This window comes from Accipiter gentilis, chromosome 9, assembly GCF_929443795.1.
Source record: "Accipiter gentilis chromosome 9, bAccGen1.1, whole genome shotgun sequence".
NCBI classification, from domain to species: Eukaryota; Metazoa; Chordata; class Aves; order Accipitriformes; family Accipitridae; genus Astur; species Astur gentilis.
In genome coordinates this window covers 29,197,268-29,220,080 of record NC_064888.1, presented here as the reverse complement: position 1 = coordinate 29,220,080, position 22,813 = coordinate 29,197,268, and the positions used below count along the sequence as shown (strand labels likewise).

General features: G+C 40.1%; 1 protein-coding gene across 2 annotated transcripts in view; it reads left to right on the top strand.

The window, feature by feature from the left end:
• The first annotated feature begins 2,942 nt into the window (after positions 1-2,942).
• Positions 2,943-22,813, top strand: part of SLF2 (SMC5-SMC6 complex localization factor 2) — a 31,369-nt gene continuing 11,498 nt past the window's right edge. Inside the window, exons 1-12 of one of the 2 annotated variants that reach the window (XM_049810626.1) lie at positions 3,412-3,784; positions 4,999-5,182; positions 8,191-8,234; positions 8,699-9,411; positions 10,433-10,490; positions 11,801-12,951; positions 15,794-15,876; positions 16,818-16,934; positions 17,204-17,371; positions 19,189-19,291; positions 20,719-20,794; positions 22,553-22,694. In XM_049810626.1, the coding sequence (XP_049666583.1) occupies positions 8,839-9,411; positions 10,433-10,490; positions 11,801-12,951; positions 15,794-15,876; positions 16,818-16,934; positions 17,204-17,371; positions 19,189-19,291; positions 20,719-20,794; positions 22,553-22,694 (2,471 nt within the window). In that variant the 5' untranslated portion in view covers positions 3,412-3,784; positions 4,999-5,182; positions 8,191-8,234; positions 8,699-8,838. Of the gene's footprint in view, positions 3,207-3,411; positions 3,785-4,998; positions 5,183-8,190; positions 8,235-8,698; positions 9,412-10,432; positions 10,491-11,800; positions 12,952-15,793; positions 15,877-16,817; positions 16,935-17,203; positions 17,372-19,188; positions 19,292-20,718; positions 20,795-22,552; positions 22,695-22,813 lie in introns of those variants that run through there. The other variant, XM_049810625.1, reaches the window with a different exon arrangement.

Sequence of the window (22,813 nt, the reverse complement as noted above, 5' to 3'; positions counted from 1 at the left end):
TTAGTTTTACGCATCTTTGTCCTATACTACATGCCGAACAACATCTCTTCATCTTCCCTCTAGTCCTTTTCTGATCCTTTTCCATTGCTAACACAAGAGATCTTGTGGGGCCAAATTAATGCCACATTCTTTCTGCCATTCTGAATGATTTCTTAAAGTGGAAAAACATATCCGCGTACATCACCTCATCCCATTTTCCTTCTCGTCTCAAAAACAACATCAATTGTAACAAAGTGTTATAATTCAATGTCCCATTAAAGGGCCATTTCTCATCATTGTCTAACTTATATGAAGGCCACCACTGATTGCAATATTTTATTAAAGTTTTCCTATCCACACTTCTACCTGGCAGTCCCCCTATCTCCTTCCAGTGATACAAAATACAGCCTAAGGGGCTCTTTTTCAATATTCCACCACTTTGTTTACCTCCCATATTACTCATTTTGATTTTTACCTTTCCAATCACAAACTTACTTAACTGTATATGTAGCCCGTTCCCTCTTCTCCCAGGGAGTCCAAACCCAACACTCAGGGCATTCAATATCCTCCCCACAATCTGTTTGCAACCCCTGTTTGCACCATATGCATTCCGAGATATACAAGGGCATACACTTGTTTCCTGGATGTAAAAGACACCATTCAAATACCCACATTTATATGATGCACTACACAGGGACTTTCTTACACCGACAACATAAAATGATTAAAACAATCAAACTTAAACTTGCAATTATAATGCTAACATATAAATTCAAGTTCCAAATAATCAGTGAGTCACACTTTGTTTGGCTCTGGCTGTACCCCTCGCAGAGCTGTAAAACTGCAGATCAGAACTCCACACTTGCTTTGCAGCTGCGCTGCATCTCATTTACTCAAACACTCAACCCACAATTTTAGTTATCGTTTCAATTTGCAATCCAAAGACCAAAATCCACAAACGATATCCGTAATTCAGTTCCAGTAGCGTTTACCACGTTCGGTAACCAAAAACGTCAAAACTAAATCCAAAACATAAACAAAAGCACACGAGTGGGTACCAAACTTGAAGCACATGGAGTATACAAAAGCATGCAGACTGTACCGAAATAAAAGCACCCAAACGTATACCACACCAAATGTATACCAAGGGTGCTAGCTACCTGGTATATGCCATCCTGCATAAGTTTACCGTATGACTTATGGACAGCTTTTCAAATGATCAGTCCCAAAATAAAATAAACATAGAAGCATGAAGAATAGCTTTACTCCTTTAGATGGTCCTTGTCTGCTCACGCAGTGATCCGATTGAGGCGAGGAGTCGCTCCATGAAATCCCTGTGGTACTCTAGGTAGTCCTGTTCTCAGCGAGAAAAGATTGATTCAAAGAATCTAACTCAATAGCTTGATTAAGAATTAAGTAGGTATTCTTTATTGGCAGCGCTGGGTGCATGGGGGATCGCTCCACCTATTGTGCACACCGTGGGTCTAATTGTGCAGGTTAAGTACATGTTCTGCATACATATTCACTAGATTTCTGAGAAATATTATACATATTCATTAGTTTTCCAGGAAACTACTAGTATATGCAAATGTCCTTTACACAGGCGCACTGAAGGTCTCTGGTGGTCTTCAGGAGTCCTCTGGTGGTCTTCCATAGTCTTCCTCATTTGTCTGCTACTTGACCCTCCTCAGGTCATTCTGTGCAGCATGGTCCTTTACATGTTTTGATACAACTTATCCTAAAGAACAGACGTTAGTCCCTAAAAAAAAAGCTTGTTAGTGCTCTTATTATCTAAGTTTTCATTAGTGATGTAAACCCATATGGCTAGTTTAAGCTAAATTACTTACAAGGACAAGAACAAATGCAGGAGTTCTTATCTTTTCCGGCCCTATCTATTCAAGCAAGGCCTCCGCTTGTGCCTTCTCAACAAGGTCGTAAATTCATCAAACATTTAATTAAGTTTTGTGATTGCTCATGGCTCCCTCTTGCTCGTCACTCCCAAGTACCAGTCTCTGACAGGCTTAATCCTTGACAAACACCAGTCCTTGGAATGTAAAGTTACAGAGAGATAGATCATGAAACAATAAGCAGTTCATTCTCTGTATCACTACTACTGTGGAGATGTTTTGATACTGCTAATTTTTATAGAGACTAATTACGTGAACTTGCACGTAACACTACAGATGGCAGTACTAGGTCTCTCTAAGCTTGCAAATCTAGTTCTTCAGGTTTTCTAGTCCACGTTTTTGACCCCAGGCCAAAGTGTTTGAAACGCGGCAGTGCAGCACATAGGCCAATCACACAAAGCATGTGTTTTAAGCAGGGGGTGGGGGGGGTTGTAAAGTAAGGTACAGAGTGAAGCTTGCACAGCAGGCTGTGATGGGGAAGGCACGGCCCTGCACGCTGTTTGGTGGAGACGTGGGTGATTTCAGGAAAGTTACTCCCTTCCCAGCTTTTTAGCCTCCTAACGGCTGCAACTTTGTCAAGTGGCTCTGGAGATGGATGCACAGTCCGGATTTTCTCGCAGGTGTAGCGCAAGTCCCGTGGCCTGCAGCTCACTGGCTGTCCCTGGCCGCTTTCCTCACAGGACGCTTCTGCTTCTAAAAGAATCCCCCCACGCGTGCCCCAGGCCGAGGTTCGCCCTCCCTCGGGGAGGGGGGGTGGGGGATGGAGCCCGGCAGCGCGGCGCCCCGCGCTCGCGCCGGGGGTGGGGCCCCCTTGCACGCACCAATCAGAGAGCGGGAACGGTGGGGGGGGGTGGGGTGGTCAGTGGCACGAGACCATGGCGCCAAACAGCCCTTCCTCTTTCGGCCGCGGAAGGACGCTCCCGCTCTCTTCGCGGCCAATCGCAACCGCGCTCCGTCTCCCCGTCCCGCCCCTGGCGGCAAAGAACCAACGGGAGACGCTACTTCTTCACGGGCTCAGCCAATCAGCGACCGAGCCTAAAAAAACCCACCAAAAAAACCCCCAACCCCCCCCCCCCCCACCCGCATCGCCTCCCTCCCGCAGCCCCCGGAGGTGAGGGTTGCTCCGGCTGGCGACCTGTGCTATGGTGCCGGGAGCGGCCCGTCTCCCCGTTCCCGTCCGCCGCTCGGGGTCAGCGGGGCAATCCACGCCATGACCCGGCCGCTCGGCATGGGCGTGCCGCCGCCGGGTCCGCCCGTCACCAGGTCCCGACGCCATTTTACGCCGACGGCCGCGGCCAGAAAGACGGCCCAAGACGTCAGGTACGGGCGGGGAGCGGCTGAGGGGCGGACGGGAGCGCGGGAGGCGGCCGCCGGCAGCCGGCAGGTACCGTGCCCGCCCAGCGGGGCGCCTGACGGTGGCGGCGGGGCGCTCCCGATGTGCACCGCGCCTCCGGCAGGGGGCGCCCCAGCGGGAGGCTCCCGGCGTGCACCGCGCCGGGCGCGGGCGGAGGGGCACGGGGCCGGGGCCGAGGCCGAGGCTGCGGCCGCTCCGTGAGGGGCCGGCGGCTGCGGGAGACTCACGGTGCTGCCCCAGCGCCAGCCTTTCAGTCCCGGCCGAGCTTGGCAGATGGAGGACAGTGAGACTGTCAGGGAGCAATGGCGGTGTGCCGGCTGCGAGGGGTGGCCGGTGCCCTCCTCATCTGTACTCGCACCACTGGGAGCTCCAGCCCTCAGGCGCTGGCCCTTGTTTTCCTGTGGTGATGGTGGTTTGTTGGTCGAGGTGAAAGGGGTCTGATAGCCAGGCAACCTGATAGCTTACAGAGAAACTGAAGAAAATGTCTGGCTAAGTACTGACTAGCATCTTCAGCATATCATTCAAAATATTTGAGTCTTCCCGCGTGTGTTACCCATCTGTCCTCCTATCTTGTGTCTTGTTGTCTGTTAGCAAGTCTACCTGTAGAGCTAGGTAGGCTTCAGCAGTTCAGCTCTAAAGAGAGGATTTCAGTTGTCATTTATTGAGCTTTTGAGCCCATTCCAGCTGTGAAATGTACTGCTGACAGTGCTGGAGGACAAGGTCTCCAATGAAGGCAGTGGCCGTCAGTTGACAGTTTATAGACATGACAAAGCTTCAGAGGCTGCCAAGTTAAATTAAGTTTTGTGTCTTGCAGTATGAGGCAAGTCATAATTTTCTTATGTCATTTGCGGCACCTTAATTTGTTCATTTTGGCTAATCCTCTTTTTTGAAAGCCCTGACATTTGGAGGACAGGAAGAAGATGAAAGTTCAGTTTCTCTTCTGTGTTGCTTCTTGCCCAAGAAAATGAAACTGGTCTGTGTTTTGGTTTTGCTGTGGTCATCTGAAAGACTGTCATCGTGAGGTTTTCTGTGCGACTTTCTTTTCTGGTTTCTTTTTTTGTTGTTACTTCTACAGGGCTTTTCAAGATGCTTCATGTCATCAAAGACATAGTAACATTTTGTAGTTTATTCCTGTGTTGTGTGGCTTTGCTTTCTCTGAGCTATTGCTAGTGTTTCCAGCACAGATTTTTAAAAGTACAGTTTTTATCCGATCAGAGATAACCACTGATATGGCTGTAAACACTAATTATTTTCAAAGAATTTGCAGGGGGTTATCTTTTTTAAACAAGTGAAAGAATTTCCTCCTTCCCTCTTTCATGCAGGTTGTGCCCTTAATTTTGAAAGACCTGAAAGGTCTGTTAGGTGCATCTCCTGGCTGTGTAGCTTTTTTTCTTTGTCGAGTGAGATCATGTATTTATGGGGTTTGCCTTTTCTTATCGGGGTTTTTTTAGTGGCCTCCCTGGTGTCTTAGTTAAGGTGAGATTTCACAAAAAATGGTGGAATAATTTTTAGTGGGGATAAATATGTTTTGCTGAATTTATATATTATGCTGAAAAGTGTTAACCAGAGGTATGCAGTTGTTGACAAAGATACATGTCCTGGTTTCAGCTGGTTAGAGTTAATTTTCTTTCTAGTAGCTGGTATAGTGTTACGTATTGGATTCAGTATGAGAAGAATGTTGATAACACACTGATGTTTTCAGTTGTTGCTAAGTGATGTTTAGGCTAAGTCAAAGACTTTTCAGTTTCTCATGCCCAGCCAGCAAGAAGGCTGGAGGGGCACAAGAAGTGAGGAGGGGACACAGCCGGGACAGCTGACCCAAACTGGCTAAAGGTGTATTCCATACCATGTGATGTCATGCCCAGCCCAGGATAGAAACTGGTGGAAGTTGGCCTGGAGGGGATCGCTGCTCAGGAACTAACTGGGCCCTGGTCGGCGAGTGGTGAGCAATTGCATTGTGCATCACTTGTTTTTTATATTCTAATCCTTTTATTATTATTGTCACTATTATTTTCTTCCTTTCTGTTCTATTAAACTGTTCGTATCTCAACCCATGAGTTTTACCTTTTTCTTTGCGATTCTTTCCCCCATCCCACTGGGTGGGGTGGGGAGGGAGTGAGTGGCTATGTGTTCCTTAGCTGCTGGCTGGGGTTAAACCAGGACAAGACATTAAATAACTGTGACTTTCATGTCAGGTAAAAAAGAGTGAAAATCAGTAATTGTGGTTGCTTCATCAGTTCTTCATTCTTTTAGGGCTGCTTATTTGATCTCCTTTTAAAACAATAGTGGAAATTCTCCTGTAAAGAGTTTGTGAACAGTTATGGTCTTGTTCACGTAGAAAATCACATGTTCTTTTTGTAGTTTAATATATATGACAAGCAGGTTGGAAAGCCCAGTGCTTTCTCATGTTATTCCTTGTACTCTATCACATACTTTCTTTTGTTTTTTCCCCCACCCTTTGGTTTTGTTTGAGGTACACTTCCTTGTCTGAGATACAATACAGCACTTGAGAAATTATTATTTTGTTTTAGTTGGACAGTTCCTATCCCTTGCACTTCTAAAAACCAGAATTACAATTGCAAAGTAGAATACGTCAATCGATAAGCACTTTAAAACAAATAGTCTAAGACAAACCACTCTCCATTCAAGTTAAAACTTTTATCCCAGGCACAAAAAAAAAAGAGGAGGGCCCTTTTTTTAGCCACAGTGTGTCTGTTCACTCAGTTATGTTATACAAGGTTTTGTATAATTATGGAACAAACATTAATTTTGTTACAAAGCTCTTGGATTTAGCATAAAAGAAAGCAAAAAGATACAACGATAAGATAGTGGATGTGGGAGGACGATAAGCAGTCATTTGAAATCGGTGGCTGTGGAAAGAAGGAAGAAGATAGCAGAAGGCTTTGGTTTTGATTTGTCTTCAAGTGCAGAGAGGAATCTGAGAGGTGACTGAAGATGAGATTTGGACTGCCAGCAGTGGTCGGTATTCCAGATGGGGCTTTAACCTGGAAGGAAGAAGTACAGTTGCTTACTTAAGAAAATAGAAGGGTTTTGGAAAGATAGGTAGTGCAGAAAGCTGTGGGCGCGGGATGACTTTGCAGCTGTGAGAGCAGTCACAAGCAAGCATTGGGAGTGTCCTGAGGAATGCAAGGTGGAGAGAAGGTGAAGTCAGGGTGTCAGAGTGGGAGGTGGTCTAGGGCAGACAGACAAATCAGTCAGCAACAGAAATAACAGCGAATAAACCTGCAATTTAGCCTTTTGATTCTTCTGTTGAACTGAAATTTGGGGACCCTGTTGCTTCAGCATGTGGGAAGAATGAGTATATTTTGGCCTACATAAAATTAAGCTGGGACATGTTGGAGGCAAGTAGTCTGACAAGTACTTTTTTCTGCTCTCTTTGGTAGGCCAAAAAGACAGTTTTATGTACTCACATATTCTGTTTACAGGTGGCTCTTCATTGAATTGCAATATTCTCAAACATCACTGCTTGCCAGTAGCCTGCTTAAAGAAGTGTCAGTGCATTATAAACAGCTTTTTGTATTTGTGTAGGTGCTAAAAATGCAGAAGCCATGTTAGAAAATGCAAAAGTGAAAGTAACAAGCTTACGGAAAGATTCAAAATTAAATCCAAGTTTAGTTTAAAAAAGTGAGCAGTGGGTTCTTCTGGCCTGAACTTCAAAAATGATTATTGAGTCTGTGAAAGCAGAGTCATGTATGGATTCCTGAATGTTAGCTTAGAATCTGGAGTAAATAATTCTTGCCGTTGTAATCACTGTTACACAGACAGTAATGATGTAGCTTTGTTTTGGGAGGTACAGAAAGATTACAAAAGATGGAAGGTCTTAAACAAATCTGTGCTATTCTTGCTTTCTTACACCACTATCTTGTTGGAACTTGAAGAGACACTTCCAAGACAGGCATAAGTATAGCCTTGAAGTCATTACTAAACTTCCTTGCTATGTGGGAGAAGATAGCAAGTTCATAGTATTTTCTGATGAATACATTGATGTATTTTAATGTTCAAATTGTACGTTACTCAGACAATCTGCCTGTTTTTAGAAGTGATCTTCTCTCATGGAGAAATGCCTTGGTGTTCTCACGTCCCACTTATTCTTGCCAGAGAAAATACTTCTCATTTAGAGCTATTAATTATCTTGTTTATGTGTAAAAATAAGGTGGTTGTAGACTGCTGTTTCTGTTGGAAGCCAGAAGATGCCCGTAATGTGTGCTGGGAGGGAGCACAAAAAAACCACTGATACGTGTATTTTGTTAAGGAGCAGTGCTGGTACTAGTTTCTGCTGAGAAGTCTGGTAACAGTGCAGATAGGAATTTGCATTGGCACCAGATGTGTGGAAAAAAGCAACAAATTGTGGTGGACAAAGGGTTTTGGACAAGAAGAAAGTTACAGGATTAGTTGAACTTTACAACTTGCAGACAGAACTTTGTGATTAGACTTGATTGCAACTAATGATGCATTGAAGAGAGTTTGGTCACTGATGGTATTGATAAGGCCAGCTGCTTACCACTGTAACACTTAAAAAATATTACAGTAGGAGTTAGCAGCTCAAGGTGTTGACGCTGGAGATGGGGAGGTTGTTAACACCATCACATAAGGTACTGGTGAGGTCACATCTAGACTACTGGACACAGGTGAGGTCAGTCCCATTTAAGACAGCTTAGTTTAAGCTGGAAGGGTAGTTAAGACTTACTAGGATGATCAAGGAAACACTTTGAGCGACGAAACTGACACGTTGGCTTCATTAGCCAAGCGAGTGAAGGCTAGAAGACTATGAGGCTGATGATGCTTTCTCTGATCTATCGGAAATAAGAGCTGCTGGCATGAAAAAATATCTGCAGAAATAAATTACAGCATTTTAATTTTACCAGTATTCGCTGTATGGGCATTTAGGTACTGTTCTTTTAAAAAGATAAAGTTATGTTTTCTCTTCAGAAACCAGACCATTACAGAGTTCTTCGAACCAGTTTCAAAAAAAGGTAAATATGTGGTTTTTTTAAATGGGAGATATTTCTATGAGTTTTAATTATATAAACATGCAGAAGTATTGTAAAATCTCATTCCAAATAGGAGCAGCAATATAACGAGTATAGCTTACCAAATATCTCAAAATGTGCACATTTAAAATTTTTTCTAATAATGTAACTGAAAGCATAAATTTCCTATTAAAATTAATTCATTTAAATAGTGATGCACTTATGATTTTAAGTTATTGTCTCATGCTTAAGCTAGATTGTTTATAACAACTGAAGCTGTGACATAGATAATGCATTTCTTTGATATGAAATAAATTGCATGGCACTAGCAAAACTAAATGATTAAGTAAATTAATTTTGGATTGTGTGAGAGATAAAATATCAACTAATACAGTCCAGTAAGATTGGGGAGGGGGGGTTTCCAATATTGTGATTGTGAATAATCTGTCTTGTCTTTTCTTTCTTAGACCTTGGCCATAAAGACAGAACTGTGTTGTGTTCACCGGACAAAGGAAATGTAAAAGATGCAGGAATTGGACTGTCAGTTTTATGCACTGAACATTTTGGAAAGAAAATATCTCCTCCAAAGAAAGTCAGAAGAAAAAAGATGCCAGACCAAACACCAAACACAAGTCCTATGGTAGATGCCTTTCGGAGAGGAGTTAAGGAGGAAAAGGACAGTGTAAACGTTTTGGAGAATGGCAGAGCATGCAAGGCACTGGGTTCGTTGTACCCAAAAGTTGTGATTCAAAAACTCCTTGTTACCCCAGGGCCTCAGAGCTTTTTCTTGGCCAAAAAGGATAAAATTGTCAAGTCAGAACAGGGAAGAAATGAGAAGTGTCTGGGTATAACAAGAGCACCATTATCTTCTGGAAATAGTTGGGAACAGAAAACTGACTGTATGGATCTAGAAGACACTAGTTCAAACTCTGACAAATGGGTTTCATCATCAGAAGCTGATACCCGAAAACCCTGTGCTGGAAATAATGGCACTGCAAACAGCATGCCTCCGTGCCAAAACCCAGGTCTTCCCATGAAATTGCCCTGCGCTCCAACTGACTCTGAATTTAGGTTGTCGCTGGAAGCTCTCCGCAGAGAAAGGAAGAGGAAGAAACATAGAATGAAACAGTCTAAGCCACATCCTGTGAAGCCATTCTCAGGAACAAGTGTATCACATCAGGTGTGTTTAAAAGAGTTGTTAAAGGTGAAAATCAGTGACCCATTGTGCATGCGATTTTTTTTTTTAGTTATTTTTTTATTTTATTTTTCAATGTAGGATGAGATTCTTGGTGCTGCCTTTTTTAGACGTAACAAAAGTTTATGCTCATTTTCTATCTCTTTGTAAATTTTAGGTCATGCTTGGGTAAGCTGGTTTTTAACTATTCTACAATAAATGAGAAATCCTGGTTTAAAAGCAGGGGAGATAATCTGGGTTAGATGCAAGCATGGAAATGCAATGGAAATTGTAATTTTAAATTGTATTTTGTAGAAAAATGTATTTATCTTAAATGTCTTATAACCTTGTGTTTTCTTACAATGTAGTGTAGGGAACGGCCTAGCAAATTTCTGCTGCTTAGAAGTTGCAGTTAATAGCAGTTCAGATTTATGCACTTAAGCCACAATGTTTAGATAGAGTGGGAGTGGTCCTATTAAGTATGTAGTATTTCATTACAGGCTGAATTATATTAACTTTTTGTATCAACCAAGAAAACCCTTTAAAAGTTTGCTGGTTATTTGCAAGGAAGATCACTATGTGTGTTTCCATAATGTGCTATGAATGGAACAAAAAAGACTGTTAACTTGTGTTTCCTTTTCTCCTTAGCACCCCTCCCTCTGTTTTTGCTTGTCTGTGCTTTCTGTCATTTTGTTGTTTAAGTTCCTTATGACTTGTTTGAGGAAAGCCAGCTGGATTGTGTTGCCATATAGCCCAGGGACACAAGTGGCTAATGGCCCTAAAAGTGGAGCAATTTAGAACCCGTGGCCAGTCTGAAGAAAAGGTGTAAAATTTGGGTTGTGGAGAGTCCTTTTGTTGAGATCTTTGCAGCTGTGTCTTAAGTTTGTCTTGAAATGAAGTATATTGCCATATTTCTGGGAGTGTGTGGAACTCGGCCTGTGCTGGATTCAACACTTGGCTCAAGGTGTCAACACCCTGGTTTTTAAAAGTATGTGATTAACATTTTTTTCTCTGTCTTTATTTTTAGGGAAATGGATGTCCTTTAAGAAAAATACAACATTCTGGCTCAAGGGAGACTGCCTCAGGTAGAAGCAGTGCTGAAAATACACAATTAATTAAACCTTTAAAAATAAAAATTTAATAAATTAAAAAAACAGGTTCATCAGTGTCCCTTTTTAATGGCTTTTTTCCCTTGAATTTATGTTTTTCTGTTTTCTCTCTCTGAAAAAAAAAAAATTACTGCTGTGTAGTCAATGTTATTTCTAATGGCAAGCTTGAAGAGGTTTAAAAATAATTTGGGATTATAGTGAAAAACAGATTGTAACTTGATTAGAAATCATTTCTTTGTCTTAAGCACTTAATCTCTGATTATTTTTATGGTTTCTCTTGCATTTTGGAAAATTCACATTCACTGTGGTGGTTAACAAATTTTGCCTTTCAGCTTAATGCAAAAAGAACATTCTTGTTGAACTGAACACTAAAGTTTACCTGGTATTCCTGTTGCTTTTTGTCCCTTTTAACCACATAATTCTGTTCTATGGTAGGTAGAACTGAATATAAAAAGCTCACGTGAATAGAAGCTTGAGCTAGGTCAGTAGGATGATTTAAAAAAAAAAAATAAAAATGGAGGGGGGAACCCAAAACAAGGAGTGTATTCCCACCTTGTGGGTCCATGGCTGTGTAAACCTATCAGACTGTCTGCCACTGTCCTTTACTTTCCACCTATACTAGCACTGGGACTTGGCCAGCAGTGCAAGGAGCTGATCTGGCTGAAAATGGAGTTGGGAAGTTCTGGGCCACATCAGCTCCATGAAGTAGCTTGCCATGACGTGTCCAGGTGCTGGTGGCAGCTTAAGGCAGGAAGCAGAAAAGCATAGTAGGAAAGTGGGCTCTGGTTCCATAGAACTATAGCCTGAAAACAGATTTCTTCATATTCTGAATACTTTTGTTATGACCACTGTTAAAATTATTGCAGTATTTTCAAAATACTTTTCACACTGTTCATTATTTATAACCATAATATGTAATAACAGAAACTTTCTTCCAGTCTCATACTTGAACTGGGCTATTGTCTGTTTCCAAAGACTGATTGATTCTAGTGTATAAGAAAACTGTTCTACGGTGGCTGCTGAGCTGCTTTAAAATAAAAGGATTTAACTTAATTTCCAAGTTAGTTACAATAATAACATAACAGTACAGTATCAGCTAAATCTTAATTGTGTTCTGCTGTGTTCAAGCAGAATGGAAGTATTGTAGTTTCTGCTAAAAATTTCAGTCATAGTTGACTTAAAAATAGAAGTTAGTTTTTTAAAGGGTCAGCTGTTACGGTTTTGATTATTTTTTGTTTTTTAAAACATGAAAACAGTGGCTTACTTTTTTCTTAAACACTTCATAGATGACCCATCACAACCAAAGCCAAAGCAGGTTTCAAAACATGAGGCATCTTCTCCAAATGCACTGAGAACATCATCTGAGATGGCTGGTGATATGCGAAACAGCCAGTCTGTTCCTTCATGCTGCCTTAGATCAAAGATGTCTTCTGGACGATCCAAACAAATAGACTTTCCCGGGAAAAGAAAGCATGCTGCCGTGAGTGCGGATGCAGACAGTTCAATTCAATCTGAAGTATCAAGTTTGAATGACCCTGCTTTTAGTAGATCATCTGCAAAATGCAAAAATAGAAAGTCTGACTTTGTAAAAAATATCCTTTTAAAGTCTACTTGTAGTGATGTTCTGCAATTAATGGAGGCTGCTGCTCTACCTGGACATGATTCTACCCTTCCAGAGGAATACCTCAACTCAAGCAATGAAAATGAGAAGAATAATTGCTCCTCTGTAGGTTTGTCATCTTCATATTCTGCACACAGTCCTGGTAAAAATAACCACATTTCTGTTGTGGATACCAAAGAGAATCAATTGCAGGTGGCTAACTCATGTTTTTTCTTGGAAAAGTCCCTTCCTTTTTCTCAGGAAAAAAGTACTGTGTTGCCTTCTCTCCACCGCTTAACACAAACAAAAGGTGTGAAATCTCATCTCCAGAATGCTGGCTTATCTCAGGTATTGGATGCTAAGAAAGAGCAAGATGGGAAAAGACCAGAAAGATGCGCACACAATAAAGCTTACAGTATTAAATCCAGCAACAGTTTTTCAAAAACAAAAGACAAGACTCCAGAAAATGTTTGCGATTCTTGTTCAGTGGAAGGTTCTAGGAAACTTGCAGTCCCAGAAGAGACTGGTAAAAGTGTTCCCCATTTGTTGCCCTTTAAAGAAGGGTGCATGGACAGTGGCCATATGTCTTCACAACTCTCAGGAGAGTTAAAAGTTGAAAGCACCTGTACAGCTAAGTCTATGTTGAATGGAGAATCAAAAAGCAGCTTTGACAGTGAAGATGAGAGTTTGGAATGCAGTCTAGATGATGATGAAGAAGTATTCATACCACTGCAAGAAATGCTCTCTTCAAGACCCAGGGCAGAGGCAGGAACTCCGGAAGAATCTAGTCTTGACAGTTTTTCTCAGGACACAATGACTGCGTTGCTGAAGCTTCATGTAAGTGGCTAAAAAAAAACCAAAAAAAGCGTTGTGTTAGCTTTGTTATATTGTATTTTTAATATGATTTTTTCCTTTATTCATAATGCACAAAAATGCAGAGTTATTTGCCTGCAAGCCTGGTTACTCAGCTTAATGGTTCTATGCTGTACAGTGCAATGTAGTCAGAGAAAGTGTGTGCTTGTTACTGTGCTTGTCCTTGGAATGGCTGAAAGATGGTTTGTGTAGCCAGATTGTGTTAGCTGTATGCCTTTTGGTGGTTTTTAGGAGTTCTGGTTTTCCTTTTTCTGCTAAAGAAAAAGGCAGGAGGTTACATTTAGAAGGTGTGTGGGGTCTAATATTTTCATTTTCCTAATTGGGTAAGATTTTTATGAGTTGAAGTTAACTAGAGGAAATTGATCTAGATGTTGAGAGATCAGTGTGCTAGACTCCAGTCGTATATCCTTGTCACAGTCTGTGACTGTCAGAAATCTGTGTACGAGTTCTTGATCTGTAAGTGATGTTTTCTTTGAGGTTGAATTTCATGGAAATTGGAAGTACTTTAGAAAGGATTTCAAAAAGCTCTATGACTACTCCTGCTCAGAAGGGATAGATTAAGTGTTTGAATCCCAGTTTACAGGGTATTATGGTGATGAATTGATCTGTGTTTTTAAAAGTTAGCCTATTTTTTCAATAACAGCTTGTCAAATAAGTAGTGATTTTGAAGTTTTATTGTAAAATAATGTTTTAATTAGGAAGGTCCTGCAGTAGGACTTGGTGTGGCATACCTGACAAAGTTGGTACAGGTTGGAAATGGCTGCATTTAAATAAAAAGATTTTGTACTGAGTCTGGCTGGGTTGGAGTTAATTTTCTTCATAACAGCTGTATGGTGTTGTGTGTTTCCGACAAAAGCGGTGTTAATGGGAGACCAGTCTTCTGGCTATTGCAGAGCAGTACTTGTACAGCATCAAGGCTTCTTCCCACTCTGCCCTCACAGTAAGCAGGCCAGAGTAGACAAAAAGTTGGGAAGGGACAGAGCCTGGACAGCTGACCCCAGGAGACCAAAGGGATGTATGCCATGCCACATAGTGTCATGCTCAGCCATCAAAACCAAGCAGGGGGAGTTGATCTGGCATGTGGCCACTACTTGGAGTCTGCTTGTGGGAGGTACTGAGTGATTGCCTTTGCATCGCTTTCTTTTTTCCCCCTTATCCCCTCTTCCTTCACTTATTAAACTGTCTTTATCTTGACCCATGAGTTTTCTTGCTTTTGCTCTTCTTGTTCACTCCCCTGCACCACTGGGAGGGGAAATGAACAAGCTGTGTGGTGCTTAGCTGCTGGCTGGGGTCAGCCCGTGGCTATTTTCTACAGTAGAAAACAAACAGCAGAATACCTGTATAAATACTCTTGTCTTCATCTCCTCCCATTTTTAAATCTCTGAAATGGTTTATTTATTGACTGAGTTACTATCTTTGTAGGCAGATGTTGAAGAGCCATAATTATTTTATCTGTCCTCATAATTCATTATGCAAGCATGTTATAGATCAGACTCCTGTGGTTACATACGTATACCGCAATCTTAACCAACATGTCTACGTAATTAGTGGTTAAGACTGATAAACAGTTGCAGCCTAGATCAAATATTTGTGGCATGTATGTGGCCACAACATTTGGCCTATCCTGTTTCTGCATAATTAATGGCCAAGTAAGACAAAACAGTTAAGAACTGTCCCAAAATTTCCATGACCATGGTTTTTGCATATACTAACATTCTTGTCTTGTAAAAAGGGGCATGTGTGCACATTGGAATAAAGTCTTGATTCTTCAGTTGTTAAACAGTAATTTTAGACATATTCACCAGATACAAAATAAGGTAAGAGGTCTTTAGCTTTCCCACAAGATTTTCCACACAGAGACATGCTGCTTGTTACATTTGCAAGGTCTCTTTGAATACCAAAAATCAATGCTGTATTAACTGGCTTCTTTATTAGCAGGTGGACACTTGACTTCTTAAACTAACTTCTCTTACTTTTGGGTAATAGAAAATCCCTAATGAGAGGGTATGCTCTTACTGAATTGTGTTGTCCTAAAATGAAGGAGCTCATAGGAAGAAGCTTTGTCACTAGTAAGAAGCTTGTAATTTAAGAAGGTGGTCAGAAGGGCACTGCTTGTCCAAAGAACCGAATTATGGTGATAAAAGATTTCAAATCTGTGTTGTCTGCTACTAGCTGAATGAAACACTGGCTACTGAAAAACTAATTTTGCTAGTGGTTAAGACATTGTGTGTTGTTTTGGTTTTTAATTCTATTTATTAGCTTCTTAATCTGGCTTTGTATTAGGATTTTGATTGGAAGCCTTGTTTTGACTGATGATTTTGGAGGTGATTTAGCAAACACTGGTGCTTTGTCCTCTAGGGACTCCTGTAAGTAACATAGAGGTACTGAATTGTTTTTGGAGTTTCTTGTCTCGTGCATGAGAATGGGCATTCCCAGGGTCTTGGTGGATGGTAATAATAAAGCTGTGAGGTAAAAGGCTTCTGATGCTAATGCTCTTTGTAAAGGTTAGCTGGAGATCAGCCCCAGGGAGAGAAGCAGAGACTTGCTTTGCTGTTCTAATCCATCATGAAGCACAGTTATTTCTAAATTAACCACTGAGAGAGACTTGACCATTATATAAAATTGTCAAGGAATTGAGAAACCTAAACTGTTAATCCTCTTATTTTTCAGGGTCTCCTTTGAGTTTTTATTTTCAGATAAAATATCATTAAAATTGAAAGAGATTTCTATTTTTATTATGTTTATTGTCTAATAATGAATTGATAGCTTGTGGTATTTTTTTAATTTCTCACTATTTCATTTACAGCTTTCTAAGCCTTCTGTTGTTAGCCAGGTGTCATATGTGAACAGCTTAGAACATCTTTTAAAGGAGAAAGAAGAATCTAAAAGGTTTGTTTCTTAAAGCTGCTTTGAAAAATTTGTGATGGAGTTGTGGACGCTTAGATTTACCTGGTCTCTCTGAAACTGCTGGAGCTTGGGTAGCAGCAAGCTAAACTTTGCCTGCTGATGCCGCCAACGTACGTCTGATGGGACCTACAAGTGTGGCTTAACTGTAAAAGCTGAATGGCAGGCTCTTTACAAGCAATAAAGAGTGATTTGTGATACATCTGTCTACCCCTCAAGAGCCAGACTAAATTTACTGGTGCCTTCTTACAAGTCACTGAGCCAGCTAGCAGCTGCTGGTCAGTCATGAAATTGTGTTTATGTAGACTGACTTTTTTCAAAGGCATTTGTAACTCAGTTTTGGTTTCCGAAGTTGTGTAAACTATTGGTATTTGAGTAGTTAACATATTTCAGCAAACAGAACTAATGAGTGTTCTTGCAAAAGATCTTTTGGGTAGAAAGTGTAATGTGGTATATGTACTAATGGCAAATGGTGGTGATGGGTATATGTGTGATTAACTGTTTTGATTAAAGAATCTGACCCTAGTAACTATGGGCTGACTGATTATGGAGTAGTGAATACTCCTATAACTGATACTATTTAACAAATAAAATACTAGTATGAAGTTTAAAAAAAATAATAAATTCAACCAGAAGGTTGAAACTTTTGTGTAATTACAAAAAACTATCAGAAGTTGGTTGAGTGTATTTGTCTCTGTCAAACTAGTGATTGATTGTGTTGTTGGAAATTCATTAGCTTTTGGGAAACATCCACTTTTTATTTTGGAATAGCAAGATGCTTATTACACAGATGCAATGTCTTGCCTGCTTTCGCCATATGTAATTGGCTCCTGACTCCTGGGTTCACATTCAGAGCTTAAATTTTGTTGTTTTCTGTTGTAAATACTAAATGGTGATGATATGTTCTGCTGCTACTGTTATTTCAGGGTAGATGAACTAGAAAAGCGGTTACAGGAAGACATACAAGGAAGGGAAGCTGATTCTTCAGATGGAGAAGATGAGGAGAATGCCAGTGGAGATGAAGATCTCTCAGAAGAACACAGGTCCTTCCAACTCCAAAACCAATTAAATCTAATTCTTCACTTTTCTAGCCTTTTTTTCTAATCTTTCTCTCTATTTCCATCTGTTGTCAATATGTTTAACATGAACCATTTTTATCGTCTTTCAGGGTTGGGTGGATTTTCTTCAACATTATTGTATTTTCACAATTCAGCTTTCACATAAGGCTGATGTGTACATCATCTGAAAATAACTGTCTCAACCAGCAAATAGCCTTTCCATGTTTAAATTCATAAAATTTTTAATTTTACAGGGCGTTTATAAAGAGATTTTCAGTAGTAGCTCATGCCATACCTGACTACCACCCTGGAGAAGATATATTTGATTTATCAACCTCTGGGAAAATCTTCAATCAACATAACCTAGACTTGAGGAATTTTCACTTCATCCCTCAAAATCCTATAGGAAAGCTCCTTTTTAGGTAAGAATATCCTCTTCACTCAGTTGTGTTTACTTGGACAATTTTCTTCAGTGTTAGCAGTTTTTAAGATAAAATAGTATCTTTGCCTGCGAATGAGCTCTGTCTTACTAAGTAGGCAAGACTGACTCCCTTTCCCTGGAATTCTCTTTTCCAGGTTAGCTTTACAGAACAGTGAATTGTTACTTGAAGCTTCCCTTCTTTCCTCCTCTGGAATTCTTGAAAAACATCTTAGATAAGACACAAGGAAAAAAAATAGGTGTACTGGCCTCTTCAATATTTCTACTGTGTTGGGCTATTATTGATAATCTGACCAGTTTGTGAAAGATAAATCCAGAAGTGGAATGTTATCATGAACAAAAGCTTAGCTATCCCAAGACAGAAAGAGGACCTTTGTGGTGAACTGATTTGTGACCTACTGGTGTTGCATTATGTTTGCTGAAAGACTTTTAGATGTTTTTGTCCTGAATGGGCCTGCGACTTAAGGCTCCACTTAATGAGAGTTGCAGAAAGTCACAATTTCTGACATCTGTTAGATTCAGTCACTGAGCTAGCAGTGTGTCTGTGTGGATGTAAACAACTGTTCCGTAACTCATAGGGATTTGTATACTATATTTATGAGGCTGTCGGATGACAAATAGCTGGACAAATTCTTGCCTAATACCACAAGTGCAAATCTTGAAAAATTCTGGTTATTTCAGTTGGCATTTTATTCCAAACTTGCATCAGTGAAACTGGGAGAATTCATTTAATCTTAAAGTATTTTGTATCCATGTGTATCTGCTATTGTGGGTGTGAAGAGGAGGAGGCTGGCTTTTCCTCATCTTTTTGAGGAAGTGATGTTTGTGATATACTCCTTTGGCTTCAGGCCTTTATTAATGTTTTGAAGATCACAAGGATATAAGCTTCAAAAGTATCTTGTAAGTAAGTGACTGGAGGAATGAGAATTAAACGAATCTTCCCTTGCAGAAGGCAATTATGATATAATTGCTTGTGCATTCTGCCCAGTTGGCACAGCTAGTATGTACTGGCTGTCCAGTTGGCACATGGATGTCTTCCTAGCCACTTGCTCAGTCAGACAGATAAAGGGTATATGGAGAAGTTAGGACACAGATCTCTCAACAGAGCTACCTGTTTCAGTAGATGCTGAGAATAGAAGAGACTAAAGAAGGGTATGTGGAGAAAATGGATATCATATTCAGCTGTTTATGACATATCTGACTTTCTAAAGAAGACTAACGCTAAAATAATTCAGTAATAAAAATGACATATTTTCTGTTCTTCCAACAGGTACTTTTTGCACTTCACAAATTTGCACAGTGAGATTAGACTGTTTGATTTTAATTGCTTTAGTTTGCCTTCAGACTATATATTTAAAATATTATTTTAAAAATATCAAACAAAGATTTTTCTCTTTTCTTCTAAGAGTGTACGTAAAGGTCATTGGACAGTAAAAAGTCTTATTCACTGGTCTCATTGAGCATAGCAGTCCATCTGTGTAGACAGGCATGATGGTTCATTGTGCAATAGTGTAGATCAATGTTTGAAGTTGTTATTCTCTAATAGTACAAATGTTTCCAAATTATATTGTATGGCATTCTGGAGAAAAAGGTAGTTGTAAATAACAAAGGAGGTTAAATTACTATATTATTTCACATAGGTGAGAGCGTAAGAATAATATCTGGTTTGGATGTTCAGATCTTTGTTTGCTGTTGATGGTGATCTGAGGTGTGGGGAAGTTCTTACACTTTTGTGAAAGTGCTGGTTCAACCACTAATTGATTTTTCTCCTCTTTCCCCACCCCCATCTTTGTCTTACAGTTCTAGTGTAACACAGCAGCTTTCTTTAGCTATTAATGGTTTTCTAAGTTCTGCTTATGGTTGTGTCTTGTGTCCCGTACCAATTCTAAAGTGGCTTTTCCAGGTAAGTCTATACTATTCATGCAGTTAAACTGCAGTTTTACTCTGTATATTCTTCCTGGAAGACAGTTGTAGCCGGAATAATCGGAAGAAGTTTGTGAATCTGTTGGTTAACAACTTTTACATCAAAAAATCTTTCTTTCTAAGTTCCGATTTGTTCTCCAGTCTGAACTACTTAGATTGTCACTAGGGGTAGAACACTAGGGGTAACTTTTTCTCCACACTTTGAGTGACTGCAAAGCTGCACGTCCCTGTCCATCTTTATACGTATTACTGCATTTGAAGAGGGTACAGTACATGCTAGGTGAGAAGAGACGTCAGGATATAATAGTGTGAGCCAAATCACAAGCAAATGTTAATCTTATTTCCTACCACCCCTAAAGTACATGGTGCATTATGCACAAGTGCAAAATATCACCTTCTAAATCATCAGAGATACCTGCATTATCAGATAATTCTCATTTGGAAAAGGTCGATGTGCATTATGACTCAGGAAAAAGTCTGGAGCCATTCTCAAGGAAATGCGGTCTCTGTCTGTTTTGTAGATGTCTGTGTCCGTGTCTAAATCTCCAGGAATTTACCTTGTTCTGTTGCTCATAAAAACATCCCTTTCTAATCTCCATTCTATTATTATTTACCACATTCTAACTGTGCCTGAAAAAAACTGGACTGCCTGTGAAATTGCAGCCTGGGTCTTGTTGACTGGCTTTGTGCTTTTGCCAAAAGCGAAATGTTTTGCCCCTGCATGTCCTTCCCTCCAGCCAGTAAAAAATTGCCTTCCACCCCTTCTGTGAGCCCTGGTGTTCCTCTAATAAGGAGGAAGTGTGAGCCAATTCAGCTCACTTACAGAGCAGGAAACTGTACAACGCTTGGGGGAGAAAAAGAAGAGGTTTTTTGCTGGGCTAGTGAAGTGCTTCAAGAAACCTGAACTGTACTTCATAGTCCTGTTTTTGTAGTTAAAGAGTTCTAAGACAAACTGAGGATTCATTGTTTCAGTTTAGTATCGCTTATGCTCAACTTGCCCATGACTGGGCAAGGTTGTAGTTAACTCTGTTGCCCCTGCTACCCATCAAGGAGTCCAATTTGATAACAGATGGAAATGGGTTTCAAAGGGATACATGATACTTGCCATTCTCTTAACCCTCAGTACCTTCTCATGAACCAACAGATTAAACATGGGTTTACAGCATTCTCATATTGCAAATAATTAACTTTACAGTATTCATAGCATCTGTGCACTGCTTGAAATAATCAATATTCACAATATTCTTGGTGTATCTTGCTTACAGAGGCTTTGGGGTTGGATTTTTTTTCTGTTACTGTTTCTTATTTTATTTTACCAAGAAGTTGGTTTATTCTTTTTTAATTAAAAGAAAACTGATGCCATCATGCAACTTGGTGTTTGACATGTAGCTTCTTTTCTCTCCACAGATGATGTCTGTTCATCCTGACTATATTGTTTCCACCCAGATTTTAGACAGATTGATGGAGATAACACTAAAAAATGGTGAGTATTTGAAGGATGGAAAACCGACCACCTGAGTGAAGGCATTTCCCTTTTTTTAAGTATAGAAAGGTATTGGGGAGGAATTAAAAGGCACTAGCTCTGTTCTGTGATTTTTGGCATGAATTTAGGCTCTTCTGTTACTTACGTAATGCTCAAATGCTAGGAGTTAGTCTTCACTGAGTGTGTGCAAGCTGTAGCACAGGATGTGGTCCTGGCATGTATTTGCAAAGCAGTGCATCTGGTATAGCACCTTTTAAACTCACTTCTGTTATTTCACAAATAGAATTGACCTGAAGAGGAGCCCAGTCTGCCAAGAAGTTTATTCTCCTTTCCATCTCTTACTCTGGAAGATGCAGACATTCATTTCATAGCTTAGGGACTACAAGATGTTTTTCATGTAGTCATACCTAGTATGTAGCATAGTTTACTTTCTAGATAAATGGCAAAAGTGAAAAGAATCATACACCTGCACAAAAACACTTTCAAGGATCTGCTTCAGCCCACACTGCTGCTCATGTCTTGTGTGTTTTTCCTGCCTTCATCTGTACTCTCAAATACTTCTCCAGGACAAGTTCCTTTGTATGTTCTTCATGTCTTCACTTTATTCAGATCCATCAAAAGTCACTAATTCATTTAAGCCTGCCTGTTAACATTGTTCAAGTAATGTGTTTCTCTGGAAGTACTTGCTCAGGTCTGTCCAAACTGTACCCCATATTTTGAATTTTGCTTGAAATCAGCCTGTGAGCTGATATGAGAGGGAGCGTAGCCTCCTTTATTTTGTGCTTTGCTGATACTAAGCTTGATTCTGAATGAACAGTTCAAACTGATGAATGAGCATTCAAAGAATTAATGCTGTGAGAGATCCCAGCAGATCTCTGACTTTAGAACAGGATCAAATAGGCTACAGTTGCTCCTGGAAAGTAGTCTACCCACTTTAAAATTGCCAACTGTGGAGTCTTTAAACCATTCTGAGACGTTCTGTTCCAGTGCTTAACTAAGGATGCATCTTTTTTGTTGTTTTTTTGTTTTGGTTTGGGTTTTTTTGTTACTGAATTGAACATCAAGATCTGAAGCTGCAGTGTCTTGAGTGTTATGTTCCATTATATTTGGGGTTTTTCCTACAAACTTAGCTCTAAGACACAAAATTGACCCAATTCAGAATTCTAGTGACTTCTGTCATTGTTTGGAAAACACTATGTCTACTTTGATGTTTTCTTGCTAGTTCAGTGTTCTATAGAGAATCCTCTGTACAGTTGCAGACTTTCAGATACAAGTCATCGTACAAATCAGGCCTCTTTGCAATGAGCATTGTTTCTTACTTCTATCAAATAAGTGAATTCCATCTGTTTAGCACTTCTTTCTAGAAACATTGCCTGTTTTCAAATCTTATTTAGCTCTACTGCAGTCCCATGCCTCTACCTACACAGAATGGTAATTTATGTATCCTCTTAAAAGTAAATATTGCCTCCCTGATTTTTCTGCTGTTTGTGATGAAAGAGACCTGTGAGGTAAAATGAGTGCAACTTTAAAATAATTCACCTGTTACATAGGCAAGGTGTTTCTCTAGCATAAAATACCATGTTAGACTTTTTTTTTTCCCCTCAGCATTCTGAAAATATGCATATTGTTCAATGTACCAACTCTTCTGAGATAAGAGCTGGTAGAATTGATGCAGACTGCTCAGCTTTTTTCCCTTAAAAGGAACTAATGCTAAGAACTAAATTTAAAACTAATCCATTCCATGTCTTTTACTTGTAGCTTCCATCAGTGATGAACAGTCTAAACCATGGATTCCTTCACTAGCTGATGTGTCAGCTGTTTTTGTCAATATGGGTGTTGCGTTTAGATCTCTCTTTCCATTGCAGCATCTTCAGCCCAACTTTAACGAGTGTGATATTTTGTAAGTGTTTTCCTTTTGATATTTATTGCTTAGATCCTGTGAAAGCAAGGCTTGTGCTTAGAATGTAGAATCAGAAGGTTCTCCTTTATTTCCCCTCCCTTCCATCAAGCCATACTCTT